This window comes from Panicum virgatum, chromosome 7N, assembly GCF_016808335.1.
Source record: "Panicum virgatum strain AP13 chromosome 7N, P.virgatum_v5, whole genome shotgun sequence".
NCBI classification, from domain to species: Eukaryota; Viridiplantae; Streptophyta; class Magnoliopsida; order Poales; family Poaceae; genus Panicum; species Panicum virgatum.
Genome location: NC_053151.1, coordinates 31,215,351 through 31,228,685, shown reverse-complemented (window position 1 = coordinate 31,228,685; position 13,335 = coordinate 31,215,351). Strand labels below are relative to the sequence as shown.

The window sequence follows — 13,335 nt, the reverse complement described above, 5'->3', positions numbered from 1 at the left end:
AAGATCTCGTCAGATCAGACGGATTTCGCTCGATGAATCAAACACGCCCTTGGCATGTCGTTGTGCCTTGAAATCAAGGTGCAATCTCGAACAAAGAAGAACAAAACAAGAGGTAACATAAAAAACGTCGCCCCACGATGCTTAACGAGGGCGTTTTGTTTGGGGACCAAAACCGTTGAAGAAACAATAAAAAACGGTGAAGAAAAAAAAAATGCAGCTTCACTAGGCGATTCGGTTTCTCTTAAAATGGCTCCGGCTCCTCCTAAGGTGCATGTCTACACGTCGCGGGATGCGCAGATCAATGGATCATCCGTCGCCGCCGCGCCGGGGCCGCTCCGATCGCTTTGACATGGCAGCCCGATCGAATTCGAATCCACGTGCTGCCTTTTTTTTTTCTCTCTCTCTCTCTAGTCCCCCGCCATATCCAGCAACGCCAGGGGGGTCGCCGTCGCCCGCTCCGGCGAATCGAACCGAATCGCCCCAGTTCGATCGCACCCCCAGTTCCAAACGCGGCGCTCTCTTTCTCCAGCAGCAGCCTCCAACGTAGGAGTGGAGTGGAGTGGTGTGCTGTGCTGTGCTGTGGAGAGATTCCCGACAGCCAAATCTAGAGGAAAAAGCAATTCCCCGTGCCCCGCTCTCCGGCGCCCCCCTCCTCTTCTTCTTCTTTGGGGGCTCTCTCTCCTCCCGCTGCCCCACCGTCTCCCGCTCCCACGCCCGCCTGTTGCCTGACACATGCTACAACCCCCCTGTCCTGGCGAGCCGTCAGAGGAGAGGATTGCCTCCTCCTCCTCGTCTCTCTCTCTCTCTCTCTCTCTCTCTCTCTCTCTCTCTCTCTCTCTCTCTCTCCTGCCTGGTCACCAGTGGCGTCACGCTTTATAAGAGCACCCGACCGGCAATCCTCTTCCTTGCCCACGCCACGAGTAGAAAGCTTTTGCCGCTGCCTGCGTCTGCTGCCGCGGTGCCGGTCGGAGAGGAAGATCAGAGGGACACTGCGGGGAGAGGCAGAGATGGCGATGGCAGTCGGAGGAGGAGGAGGAGGAGCGGAGGTAGGGGAGGGGGTGACGAGGGTGCTGCTGGTGGACGACTCCCCCGTCGACCGCCGGGTGGCGCAGCTCCTGCTCAGCAGCGACTCCTGCGCCGGCTCCTTCCACGGTCAGCCACCGCCGCTCTCACCTCGGTCCTTGCCCTGATTTCCTACCCTTGCGATTCATTCGCTCGCTCGCTCGCTCGCACTGCCAACTCGAACCATTCTTCCTCTGCTTCCCAACTCTGAATCCTGAAACTCCTATATGCTGCTGGCATGGCAATCGATCGCGTAGTTCGTGTCATTGGTTCATTTCTGAATTCCATCTGGTGTTGTCACTTTTAGCGTTCATTCATCGTGGTGCTTGCTGTCACTGCTGTTCTGCAAGACTCTAATAAACTTGTCCTGCAATTTCCCGTGCAGTCATCGCCGTCGACAGCGCCAAGAAGGCCATGGAGCTCCTCGGCCTCAAGGACGGCAAGGTAACAAACACGACCTGCCTCGCCATCGCCATCGATCGCCATGCTCAATTCAGGTTCACCACACGACAGTGTAGCAGCAAGCATAGCCGTAGTACTCCTACGATTACCAGCTTGCCGCATCCCGCCATTCCACCGGGGCATGGGCGCCTGCGCCACCTGTCGGCGACCCGCCGGCCGGCGCCGCGCCGTACCGTACGGGCCACGCGTCCGCGTGCGCGCATGCGCGCGTGACGGCTTCTGTTCTCCGCCCCTCTTTTGGAAGCAAAAGGTCGCCGCTTTTCATGGCGGCCAAAGGAAAAAAAAAGAAAAAGAAAATTAACCCTGCCGCCTCTCCCAGCCACAGACGACCGTAGCCTGAAGAAAGCTGCCTCTAGTTCACTGCTACTGCTGCTGCTCCCCTAACATAATGCCGCGCTTAAGATAGCATTAGTAACATAATGCCGCGCTTAAGATAGCATTAGTGGCTTGATGCTGCATTACAGGCAGTGGCACGGTTAAGTAGGACTCCACTGCTCATGCCCTGTAAAAGCTCAGCACAGTAGGGACAGCACAGTGTGGGTGTCTGCGCTGCACTCTGCAGTACAGACTCCAACGGAATCCTGTTCCTCACTGCCTTTTTTTATTTGTCCCCTTTCTTTTCGCTCCTCCTTTACCTTTATTTCTGTGCCTCCAACAGTTGTTTAATGTACCAGTAATACGTTTTGGCTAAGCTTAAGCTAAGCCGGTGGTGTCTTTGCAGGAGCAGGCCATCGACATGGTGCTCACCGACTACTGCATGCCCGAGATGACCGGATACGACCTGCTCAAGGCCGTCAAGGTACTGCGAAGCCAGTCACTGCATCTCTGCATTTCTGCCCGTGTATGCGTCTGCTCCGTTCCTGCATTTCATGTCAGTCTCACTCGCGCACGCTGCAAACCAAACTTGACAGGCGCTGAACCCCCTCAAGCCGATCCCGGTGATCGTCATGTCGTCTGAAGACGAGCCCCAGCGGATCAGCAGGTGAGCCTTGCACCTCCAATGTTTTCCTCTTTCCAGCATCAGTTCTTGTGCAAACTTAGAAAGAAAGAAAAAAAAAAAATGAAGGTGCCTTTGGTGAGGCTGAGGTCCTTATGAATGCCTGCAACAGTGATGCTATAGTAACTATCCTCTAATTATGGATTAATTAGCATCATTAGATTCGTCTCGCGATTTACAACCCATCTGTGTAAAAAAAAATTTATAAATAGACTTCATTTAGTACTTCAAATTAGTAAGATTCCATTGCAAATTTTGCGTTGGAACTAAACACGGCCTTCGCTCGGCACATTCAAGCACGATCTTGACCATCAATTGCGCGGCAGAATTGCAGTATGATCCTGCAGGCAATGCTGCAAGATTCTAACGAGTTTGTTTTTTCTTTTTCTTTTTGGCTCTGAAACAGATGCTTGAACGCTGGTGCTGAGGACTTCATCGTGAAGCCCCTGCGGAGAAAGGACGTGCAGCGCCTCAGGAACTGCTCCGCCGCCAGGTCCGGCAAGCTGGCCTCCCCGCCGTGCGAGTGCGACGCCGCGGCCAAGAGGAAGCCGCTGGTGCTGCCGCCGTCCGCCGCCGGGTCGCCGTCGGGACGGCGCGCGAACTTCGCCGGAGTCGCCATGGTACGCCTCAGATGCTTCGTCACAGGCTCACAGCACAAGAAAAGGATAATGAAAATTGAAAAAAAATAAATCCGTTTGCAGCGACGCTGATCGGTTTCGCTGATGGTTGTTGCCGTGTCTCTGTCCAGGTCCTGCACTCGTCGCGCGTGGAGCTCGCGCAGCACTTCCCGCTGCTGCTCAAGCTCGTCGTGCTGGCCTACGCCGTGCTGTGCGTGGGCGAGCTCCTGCACAGATGGTCGTCGCGCGGCGGCTGCTCGCTCGCCCTCTGGTGCGCCTGAGCAGCGACAACCCGGCAAGCCGCGGTGCAGGGCCCGCCCAACAGGAGACTGATGCAAACCCAGAGCTCTTCTCCTGCAGCCGCTGCTGCACCGATCGCCGGACGTTTTCAGGCTCCAACAGCCGCGGATATTTTAGCTAGCCTTTAGGTAGATTGTTTGCTTTGAGATTCTAACCGGGGTTTTGATGACGAGCCGGCCATGGCTGCTGCTGCTTCTTGGCCTTTGTTCGGTGGGAGAGACATGGGGAGGAGGAACCAACAACCCCTTGTATCCTTGTACAGAATCAAAATGCAATGCGTGATCGATCCGAGCAGGTACCTGGCGTCCTTTTTGGCCTGGATCTTGGGGCTGATACGCTGATGCGACGCCGGGGGGCGTCTTTTCCTGCCTTTTCGTCCTGGGTGATGGCAACTGCTCACCGGTTTTGTAGTTCAGAGTTCAGACCCGGATCCCATGAGAGAGGGCAACACAGGTTGACTAGATGTAGCACCAGATCCTTCTGATGGGGAAAGGTAGAAATACGTACCTCCCAAGTCCCAACTCGGTGACTATGATGTTTATTAAACATCATAGTCACCGAGTTGGGAAACATCATAGTCACCGAGTTGGGACTTGGGAGGTACGTATTTCTACCTTTCCCCATCAGTACTTCTGTAAGATTGAGCTGTGTAATTGTAGTACCCATAATTGGCTGGATGGAAAAAGCATACAAGTTATTGCACCAGAGGTAGCTGCTCTAGTGCCTAAAAGGAGGGCAAACAAACGGACTGTACTGGAAGCTCTTACAAATCAGAGGTGGCTGGAAGACATTCAAGGGCAGCTGTCAATTGATGCAGTGATGGAATACTTGGTTCTTTGGGATCTCATCGAAGGGGTGGTGCTGCAGCAAGACTCACCAGATCAGCACATCTGGAGGTTATCTTCTTCAGGACAATACACAGCCAAATCAGCCTATGATGCTCTATTTCAGGGTGCAATTTCTTTTGCACCTTATGAACGAATCTGGAAGTCCTGGGCCCCTCCCAAATGTCAGTTCTTCATGTGGTTAGTGGCTCACAGGCGTTGCTGGACAGCAGACCGCCTAGCCAGAAGAAATCTTCCCCACCCAGCACGCTGCCCACTTTGTGATCAAGTTGAAGAGGATATCCAGCATCTCCTGGTTGGATGTGTTTTTTGCCCGACAGTTTTGGTTTGACCTGCTCCGACAGGTCGGCCTAGCTGTTCTTGCCCCTCAACCTTGTGACACTTCCTTTGATGAATGGTGGTCAAAAGCTGATCAATCGGTCCCTGGTGACATGCGAAAAGGACTCAACTCACTGATCATCCTAGGAAGTTGGACCATTTGGAGGCATAGGAATGATTGTGTCTTTAATGGTGCTACACCCAGCATTGCTGCAGCCCTGGTCATGGCAAAGGATGAAGCCCATGGGTGTTGGCTAACCATTGACACTTTGGTCAGGTCTCAATTGTGTCTCTGGTACTCTGAACAGGAGGTGGTCCTGTGTTCTTTTGTTTTCCTTGTGCGTGTGTGTATGTGTGTGTTTCTGTGTGCGTTTTGAGTGTGTCTCTGTGTGAGTCTATGTAAGACTCTTCTTCTCCTTTTAATACAATGATGTGCAGTTCTCCTGCGTATTCGAGAAAAAATAATTGCAGTACCCTTCATTTCATTGTTCTACCTGTTATCCTCTAGTCTTCCTCTTGTTGAGGTGCCAGTATGCCTTCCTTGTATGGACCCGAATCACACTGGACCTTAATGACATGCTTAACATGACGGTTGCACCAACAAAGAGAACTAACTACAATAAGCTGGAAAAGCAAAAAAAAAAAAAAATCAGGCATCATGCAGCAATAAATGTAAGTGGGGAATCCAGCACATGTTTGCTAAGATGTTCAGATTGTAGTAACGAAAGCATCAACTGTACTCGGCGTGAGCACCAGCAGCAAACACATAGTAGCATTAGCTCCAGAACGTGAGACTGATGACAGGTAACAATTAATTCTTTGGTCTCCACGATTTCATTGGCGATGGTGCAGTACACAGGAGCACTCAGTCTGCAGCGCAGAGACGCATCAGCCATCATAACTTGACGCCATAACAGTGGAACTATTGAACCCAAAATAGGAGAAACAAGATTCACATTTAAGGATGCCAGATGTAGTGGTGCTTCAACAATCTGCAATGAGTTCGGCATTTGGACGGCAAAAGGTACGTTCATTAACAACTGATACTATGCAGATGGCAGACTGGCAACTGAGGATCCGAAAAGATTCTTGCCGGGCATCTAATAGTGACTCTACAAACTGGAATAACTTTGGAATAATCTCTACAAACTGGTTGAAAATATTCACACAAAATTACCTCAGCTATCTCACGTGCAAGAAAATTTCGAATAAGCAGATGCGAGTTGGATGTCACATCTGAACTACATGCTGTCTTAGAAACAGTTCAGACGTGGCACCTCAGAGACAATGATTTCAGATTTAGATCTCAAATATTTACATTCCAACTTTCCAAGCAATGTACAGATGTGGGGTTCTTTGACTTCAACAATATCAGCTCCTTGTAGAGACATGATGGGATCAGCCAGTATTCCTATTTTCCTATCGCTATATAACATTCTAGTTCTATGATGTATGCAGACCAGCTAGTCCTTTCAATGTTCTACTTGTTATCCTCTTGTTCAGGTGCAAGTTCTTTCAATATGTCATCCTTGTATGGACCAGAATCATGTAAGACCTTAATAACATGCTTAACCTGATATTTACACAAGAAAAGAGCATTATTCAGTAAAAGGCAGGAAGGCATGCAAAACATCTATCAGAATACGCTGTATTTTCATATTCTAAAACTTGTGGTCCGCGTGACATCAGATATATGCCATACTAGTAATATCAACATTTGCGCATCACTAGGAGGAAAAATATAACAAACCAACTAGCTACATTTTGAGCACCAGCAAACATTGATTTGCATTTAGCTCCAAAAAGTGTCTGACGATGGTAACAACAAATTATTTTCATACACAAAACTCATAGCTGTGCGACGTGTACAAATAGGGGGAGGAAAAAAGGGGATGCTATGCAAGTTTATTGGTAACGATGCTGTACACATTGCTACCTATTGACCCGAAAACAGGAAACCAAGTTTCACAGTTAAGGATGCAAGATGAAGTACTCAACCTGCAGTGAGTTTGCCATTTGGACGGCAAAAAGTACACTGATTAGCTAAAGATAATATGTACTCATATAGCAGCGTTGTAGATGCGAACATAAAAAGATTATTGCCAGGCATGCATAGTGGAACAGTGATACGGCAGTGCTGAACAGCACATGGTTTTGGCGGGAAACTGGTTGAAAGTATTGACACAAAAAATACCTGAGCTGTCTCACGTGTAAGAAAATTTCCAATAGCTGCACCAAAACCAGGATCTGAGAAGTAGTGGCAGCTGTAAGTTGTCACTGGGAGGTAACCACGCTGGATCTTGTGCTCTCCCTGAGCACCTGCCTCCACCTTACTCAGGTTTAATTCTATGGCTGCTTCAATTGCCTGGATCGAGCATTTCCATAAGAGAACTAAATAATGGCGTTTTCTGGATTATATTGTTCCAAGGACGTGCAAATTACCTGATAATAACAAGCTTCAAAATGCAAGTTGGGAAAATAAGCATTTGGCAAGCATCCCCATAGTCGACCAAACAGTGTATCACCTCCAATAAGGTTAAGAGCACCAGCAACAAGGTTATCGTCATTTTCAGCAACAATAAGCATCACATTGTCACCCATCTTTTCTCCTAAGAGATGAAAGAATTCCCTCGTCAAGTATGGTCTGCCCCAGCTGCAAAGAAAATTAAGCTATGAGGGGAAATACAGCAAGCAAATATTACTGCCAAACAAACTCCACACAATCCATACCTATCGAACAAAAGAAGTGCTACAAGGTGAGTAATTATGTTATGATTATTCTTAAAACTTCATCTCTTCCTATCCAGATAGAAGACTATGTGTTAGCTGTTACATGCAGCTTATCAGTAAGCTTCAAGCTCCAATACTTCTATCCCTTTCTTGCTCTTATTACTTTTAGGTCTTCTTAGTTATTAAACAGTAGCACACTCAAAATATTATTCCTTTAATGAAGTCATTCATGTCTAATAGAGTGGGCGAACAAGAATGGTGCCGGACTATGATATGTAGTAATGCTCACAGAAGATGGACAGACATTTCAAGAACCCCATGGGAATCATATAATGTTATGTATCAAATGAGGAATGCAGAACCAAACTGATTATCAGTTGTGTTACGGTAGAATTTATAGAATGTGTCCCAGTGGCTGCCCTGCAATGTGAATGAAAACAACTATAAGTTGCCCAGAAAGCAACAAAGATAATAAAATATTGGTGAAACAATCTGACGTGGGAAGGAAATGAATGGGGTGACAATAAATAACTATCTCTGTCTGATAATTACCTTTATTTCGTCTCCACGAAGTCGCTTCATTTGCAAATTTTGAGCAGGAATCTGGCAAGTTTTATAAACATTATCCTCAATTGTCAATCACATTTGAATCAACGAGTCAAAAAGGAGGAAAACCTTTTTGCGTTCTTGTCTGATATTCTTCCGTTTGGGCTGCTTCAAATTCATCAGAAACTCATCAAAACTGAAAGAAGGGGTTAACAGAAAGTATCAGACATATAGAGCTATTACAAGAAACTAGCTAACCAGAGCATGTACACTCAGAATGCAAAATCAATATATCAGAGCATATTCCATTAAAAAGGTCACAACATGGAAAGTCCACTGTTTTAAAATGGTGGTGCACGCATCTCTAGATATGTTTTAGCTTATATGTGTTCTCTTAGCTACAGCAATTTGATCAAGACAAGCATTTTATTTTGGTGCTCATACAGGAAGAAATTAATCAAAATAAGCAAATAAGAAATCATAGCCTACTAATCAGAATGCTAAAGTTCTCTGGTTTATTGTTATTTCAAGATAAACTAGTACATCAAATGACAGAGTATATAAACAACCGAGTGTCATGATTTTTATGAAACATGTGAGGTTAAGGAAAAGAAGAGAAAAATGACTGGACTTTAGTGTTATATGTACTCGAAACTGTAGATGCGCCCAAGCTGTGAGTTTGATTGTGGGTAGATCCATTAAACTTTCCTAAAAACTAAATGTTCCATCCAAGTATTAAAAGGGGCATTGGCCCCAAGTTACAGTATAATAAGGTTAGAACTTAGAAGTCCCACCTTCAAGCATTGAACCATCCAGAAGGAAATGCTAGTAATCACATCTTATATTAGCATACCTTTTGTAGTTCCGATTTCTCCAGTGATATTGCAACCCAATTCTTTGTAACAGCCCATTATCCTTCAGTTTGCTGAATTCACCTTCAGATGGAAAAGTAATATGCAATGATGACACATTCATCTGAAATGCAGCAGAAACCAAAAGATTTAATTAGTTCAATACGTCCAAAGGTTGTCTCCTCTAGAGCTAACAGAAGTTATTAATAAATGAACGTAGCAGGTCTAAAAAGTTATTGCTACGTTTTGATATGGCAGTTGATTCAGTAGTCGGCAACGGGGAGTCCATCCTATTTTGGACAGACCGCTGGCTGGGTGGTAGTACTCTGGCTGAATTGGCCCCCAATCTTTTGCAAGCTATACCAAGGAGGGTGTTTAAGTCAAGAACTGTAGCACAGGCTTTGCAGAATAGAGGTTGGGTTCGTGATATTAAGGGAGAACTTTCAGTTCAGGTCCTGATGGAGTATCTCCAGATCTGGGATCGAGTGGATGGGATTACACTACAGCAGGGTATCCCAGATCAATTTCGTTGGAAATTAACTCAGTCAGGATCTTATAGCAGCAAATCAGCTTACGCGGCCTGTTTCGTTAGTTCCATCAGGTTTCCTTCATGGAGGCGTATATGGAAGAGCTGGGCTCCGTTGCGCTGCAAATTCTTTCTTTGGCTTGCAATTAGACAACGTATTTGGACAGCGGATCGCCTCGCCAAAAGGGTCTGCCTCACCAACCTACTTGCCCACTATGTGACCAGGAACAAGAATCAGCCCAACACCTCCTGCTCACATGTGTGTTCACCCGTCAATGCTGATCGCTGATCTCCCAGCACCTAAACCTGGACATTCGAGGGCCGGCCACTTCGACAGTCAGTTTATCCACCTGGTGGTGTGCCGCTGTTAAGTCTGCGCCTAATGACTGTCATAAGGGCCTCAATTGCCTCATTGTTTTGGTCACTTGGGAAATCTGGAAGCACCGGAATGCTTGTGTGTTCGAGGGGGCTCAACCAAGTGTTCAGCCTCTCCTGAGTGTCTAGTGAGTGTGTTCTTTGGTGCTTGGCTGGGGCCTCCAAGCTCAACGAGCTCCTTGATAGGTCGCTGACCCCGGCCAATTAGGCTCTGGTGGGCGCTGGTCATGTTTTTGCCTTTACTGTAATAGTCTGTAAAGTGGTGTGAGTTGTAATGAGTACAGGGGTGCTCTAATCCCTGTACTCTTTCCTTTTTTTTCCTATCTTAAATGAAATGACGTGCAGTTCTCCTGCGCTGTTCGAGAAAAAAAGTTATTGCTACTTCACATATACAAAAACTTAAACCAGTAAACACCATCAAGAGAAATGATTCTAAAGAAAGCCATATCTTGAAAACTCTAATTAGTTCATCATAGACTTATTGCCAACAGACAAATTCAGTAATGACCTAGTGCTGATTTGGGAGCTTTGTAGCTGCAAGCAGACAACATAGTTCTTCTAGTTAAATGAAGCAGACTTGATATAAATTGTACATGTCAAGAAAAACAAAATGAGAAAAAATGAGTCAAGAATCAAGAAATGGTGATCCTAGAGGATATCACAACGCCATTTGAAATAAAGAGCTGATAGGCGGAAGCGGAATTGATTTTTTCTCGAACAGTGCAGGAGAACTGTGTGTCATTTCATTTAAGGAAGAAACAGGGGGGGGGGGGAGTGCAGAGGTTAGAGAACCTCAGCACTCAGTACAACTCACACCAACTAACTCGCCACTTAAAAAAGAAAACAACCCAAGAAAAAAGGGGGAAACGGTACTGATTAACAGCAGAACATACACATTATAAGATGTTTGTTATAATTCTTAGGCATCAAGCAAATTACTCCAAACCAATACTTGCAAAAAAAATTCTAACTTTGATACCTTGGTAGTCAGGCTCTTCAAACCTTTGACTAGTGCATCAAAAACTTGATCTCGGTATGGTGTACTTCGAAGTAATATTCTTTGGCCAGTTACTGGAGTAAATGGCACACAAGACTGTAGCTTTGGATAGTATTCAAGGCCATAGCTGTAGTAAGCTTCTGCCCATGACTGATCAAACACAAACTCTCCTCTAGAATGGCTGCAAGTTCACATTATTGTTGCTCAGCCATTGAATAAGATGAAAGGAGCATACCGTACACAGCAAGTAGGAAAACAAGAGATGATATTCTGTTAATGATGTTAAACCTTTTTAGGTACAGTGGAACAACACCTATAATATGTCCAGTCTCATCCCGTGCAACAACATGGAAAGGTAACCAACCTGTTTCCTGAAATTAGTCGAGGAGATAAGGTCTCAAGGAGGTTAAGAAGATAACAAAGTCTGCAACCATGCATACTAGTACATAACAAAAGCCACAGCTAATCATTGACTCTGTCCAATCTACAGGAGTCAATTTTACAAAGACAGTAACTTATTATGCATCACATCCAATCATGTGGGGGTCAGGCTAAGCACATAGAAAAAGCAACTCCATCGTCATAGGGAACGCATAAATCTGTGATTCATCAATATGTCTGGCGACATTGCAGCACAAATCTTGTCCGCTGTTCTGTTCTCAATTAAATGTGGCAAATATATTGTCAACAACAATGTGCACAGCATTGCAAATGTTTGTAGTTGGCTTGAGTGCTTAACAATTAAAACTGAAATGCCATTTTATGATTCAACAAGAAAACTAACCTACAGGACAAAGGAAAATACTCACATCAATGCTTCAATAAATTTACAAATGGGTTAGCACAGATATCACACTATGAGTGTGAGGTGTCCAACTTTCCATTCTCAGCAAGAAATCAACAGTAATGCTTAATGTGCATACCTTCACTGCAGAACCTGATTCCTCTAAGCTTGAGAGAAATGCATGGGTAAGGAAGGGGTTGAACTCTTCAGGACCAGCTGGATCACACGCACAGGCATCCCAATCTGCAGCAGGAATGTCCATGATAGAAGAAGCAACAGAAATAGACACCTCACGTGGTTTTGCACCTTCCTGAAACAAAGTAATGATTAAGGTAATCATGATTTAGGTGCATAGGTCCTGAAAACATATTTCACCCAAGAAACACAAAACACCTCTGAGGCTGACCCTGAGAGTGTATATGATTCAGCAGGAGGGATCAATTCACGTGTTGTCGTGTCTCCCCTAAACCACCCAAGCAGGGCATTGACCTTTAACCATGATGTTTGGTAGCCCAGTTTCAATGGTGGATGTCCCTGAAAACGAACATTGACGGAGTGAATAAACTTAATTTTTAGAATAAAATTTTGTAGCAGAATGAACAAACATTATACATAACAGAAGATAGGCAAAGGAAACTAAACAGATGCCAGAATGGGCATAAACCTTATCGTTAGTGACCAAACTCATTCATGAATAACCTGGGCAGTTTGCAGCATTAAGTGTAACACATGCTAAAGGCACACATGCAGTGTGATATATCCATTTCTCTCCTAATTATTGAAGTATGACCAAAACCTTAGAAATGGGCAAAATTATGGACCCACCATCAGTATATGCTACAATCAGATATCATGATTTCCGTGTATATCTTATAGCCAAATATTGGCGATCCAAACCATCAATTTGGCCCTGCAGTAAACACATTCACACATTTGATCCAAACTATTGCTACCATCTCAATCAACCTCCAAATCAAACACTCAGAGTGAGTATGTAATTCAACTCTACTAGATCCGGATAATTAGTACTAAACTAGTTCCCCTAAATGTTCCCATCGTCTCCCGCTTCTTCAGAACGAAGTGCAGCGTTCAAACCCTGCCGTGTTGGGCGCCCACTGGCCGCGGCGCTGGACGGAGATTCCATCAACGAAATTACAGAGTTCGACTATAGGATTACGCGACTCAACATAAAAGCCTAGGAATTCCTCTAAAAAAAGCCTAGGAATGAAAAGGACAAGGCCCCGGATGGAATCGGACCAAGTCACCACTCACAACACAGGCACGCGGCGCAGACGAATACTAGGCAAGTAGCAGTGCGGTCGCAAGGGCTGGCGACAGGGGGAGAATACGAGCACTCACACGGCGGCGGAGGCAAAGCCGGTGGCGTGGGGCGGAGGCCAGGACGGTGGGGGAAGGGTGCCGCGTCGCTGCCGCCGGGGAGGCCATCGCTTGCTTGCCCGCGCGCCGCCGGCTCACACGGTCACGCCAGCCTCCGAGCGGCGAGGAGACAGGCAGGCTTCGGCAGCGTGCGGTGTGACACTGACGCCTGGGTCCCGCAACCCAACTAACCGTGGCGTGGGTGTGGCGCTGCGGGCCTGTGGCCACGGGCATTTGAGAACCACGAGACTGCACAAACATGAAAGAGAGAATGAAAGCTTGCCGCGGCACCAAGGCCACAGAGGATCAGAGAGGGGTGTGCCGCAGAAACGACTGCCACGTGGCAAACTGTGCAGCGATGAAGTGCTCTGCTGCTTCTCTTTTTTGAACGAACGCCCACATACTGCGCTATTTTTATTAATATAATATAGAAGAAAATTACAAGTAAAAAATCCCGGCCGACCATTTACAGGAGAAAAAACAAAGCATGTACGAGAAAACAAAAAAGAAAAAAATACACAAAATCGAACGAGAACCTACGCACCCTC

At 46.2% G+C, this 13,335-nt stretch overlaps 2 protein-coding genes across 4 annotated transcripts; one reads left to right on the top strand and one right to left on the bottom strand.

Moving 5' to 3' along the window:
• The first annotated feature begins 475 nt into the window (after positions 1–475).
• On the top strand, positions 476–3,736 carry LOC120681027 (two-component response regulator ORR1-like). Of its 2 annotated transcripts, none has more exons than XM_039962587.1 (6): positions 476–1,152; positions 1,448–1,506; positions 2,252–2,323; positions 2,436–2,506; positions 2,928–3,141; positions 3,270–3,736. In XM_039962587.1, exons 1-6 carry the CDS (start codon positions 1,008–1,010, stop codon positions 3,417–3,419), a joined length of 711 nt encoding a protein of 236 aa, XP_039818521.1. In that variant the 5' UTR covers positions 476–1,007; the 3' UTR covers positions 3,420–3,736. The 2 variants fall into 2 exon arrangements, with proteins under 2 accessions (XP_039818521.1, XP_039818520.1); XM_039962586.1 differs by having other exon boundaries at positions 545–1,152; positions 2,246–2,323.
• A 2,018-nt stretch (positions 3,737–5,754) lies between these two features.
• On the bottom strand, positions 5,755–13,027 carry LOC120681026. 2 transcript variants are annotated; one of them, XM_039962583.1, is made up of 12 exons: positions 12,770–13,027; positions 11,804–11,944; positions 11,550–11,720; positions 10,915–10,997; positions 10,609–10,807; positions 8,731–8,852; positions 8,007–8,073; positions 7,884–7,934; positions 7,699–7,751; positions 7,044–7,254; positions 6,796–6,966; positions 5,755–6,174 (listed from the first exon to the last, which is right to left on the bottom strand). In XM_039962583.1, the coding sequence occupies exons 1-12, from the start codon at positions 13,019–13,021 to the stop codon at positions 6,082–6,084; spliced, it is 1,614 nt and encodes a 537-aa protein (XP_039818517.1). In that variant the 5' UTR covers positions 13,022–13,027; the 3' UTR covers positions 5,755–6,081. The 2 variants fall into 2 exon arrangements, with proteins under 2 accessions (XP_039818517.1, XP_039818519.1); XM_039962585.1 differs by having other exon boundaries at positions 11,817–11,944; positions 12,770–13,008.
• Positions 13,028–13,335: the final 308 nt, after the last annotated feature.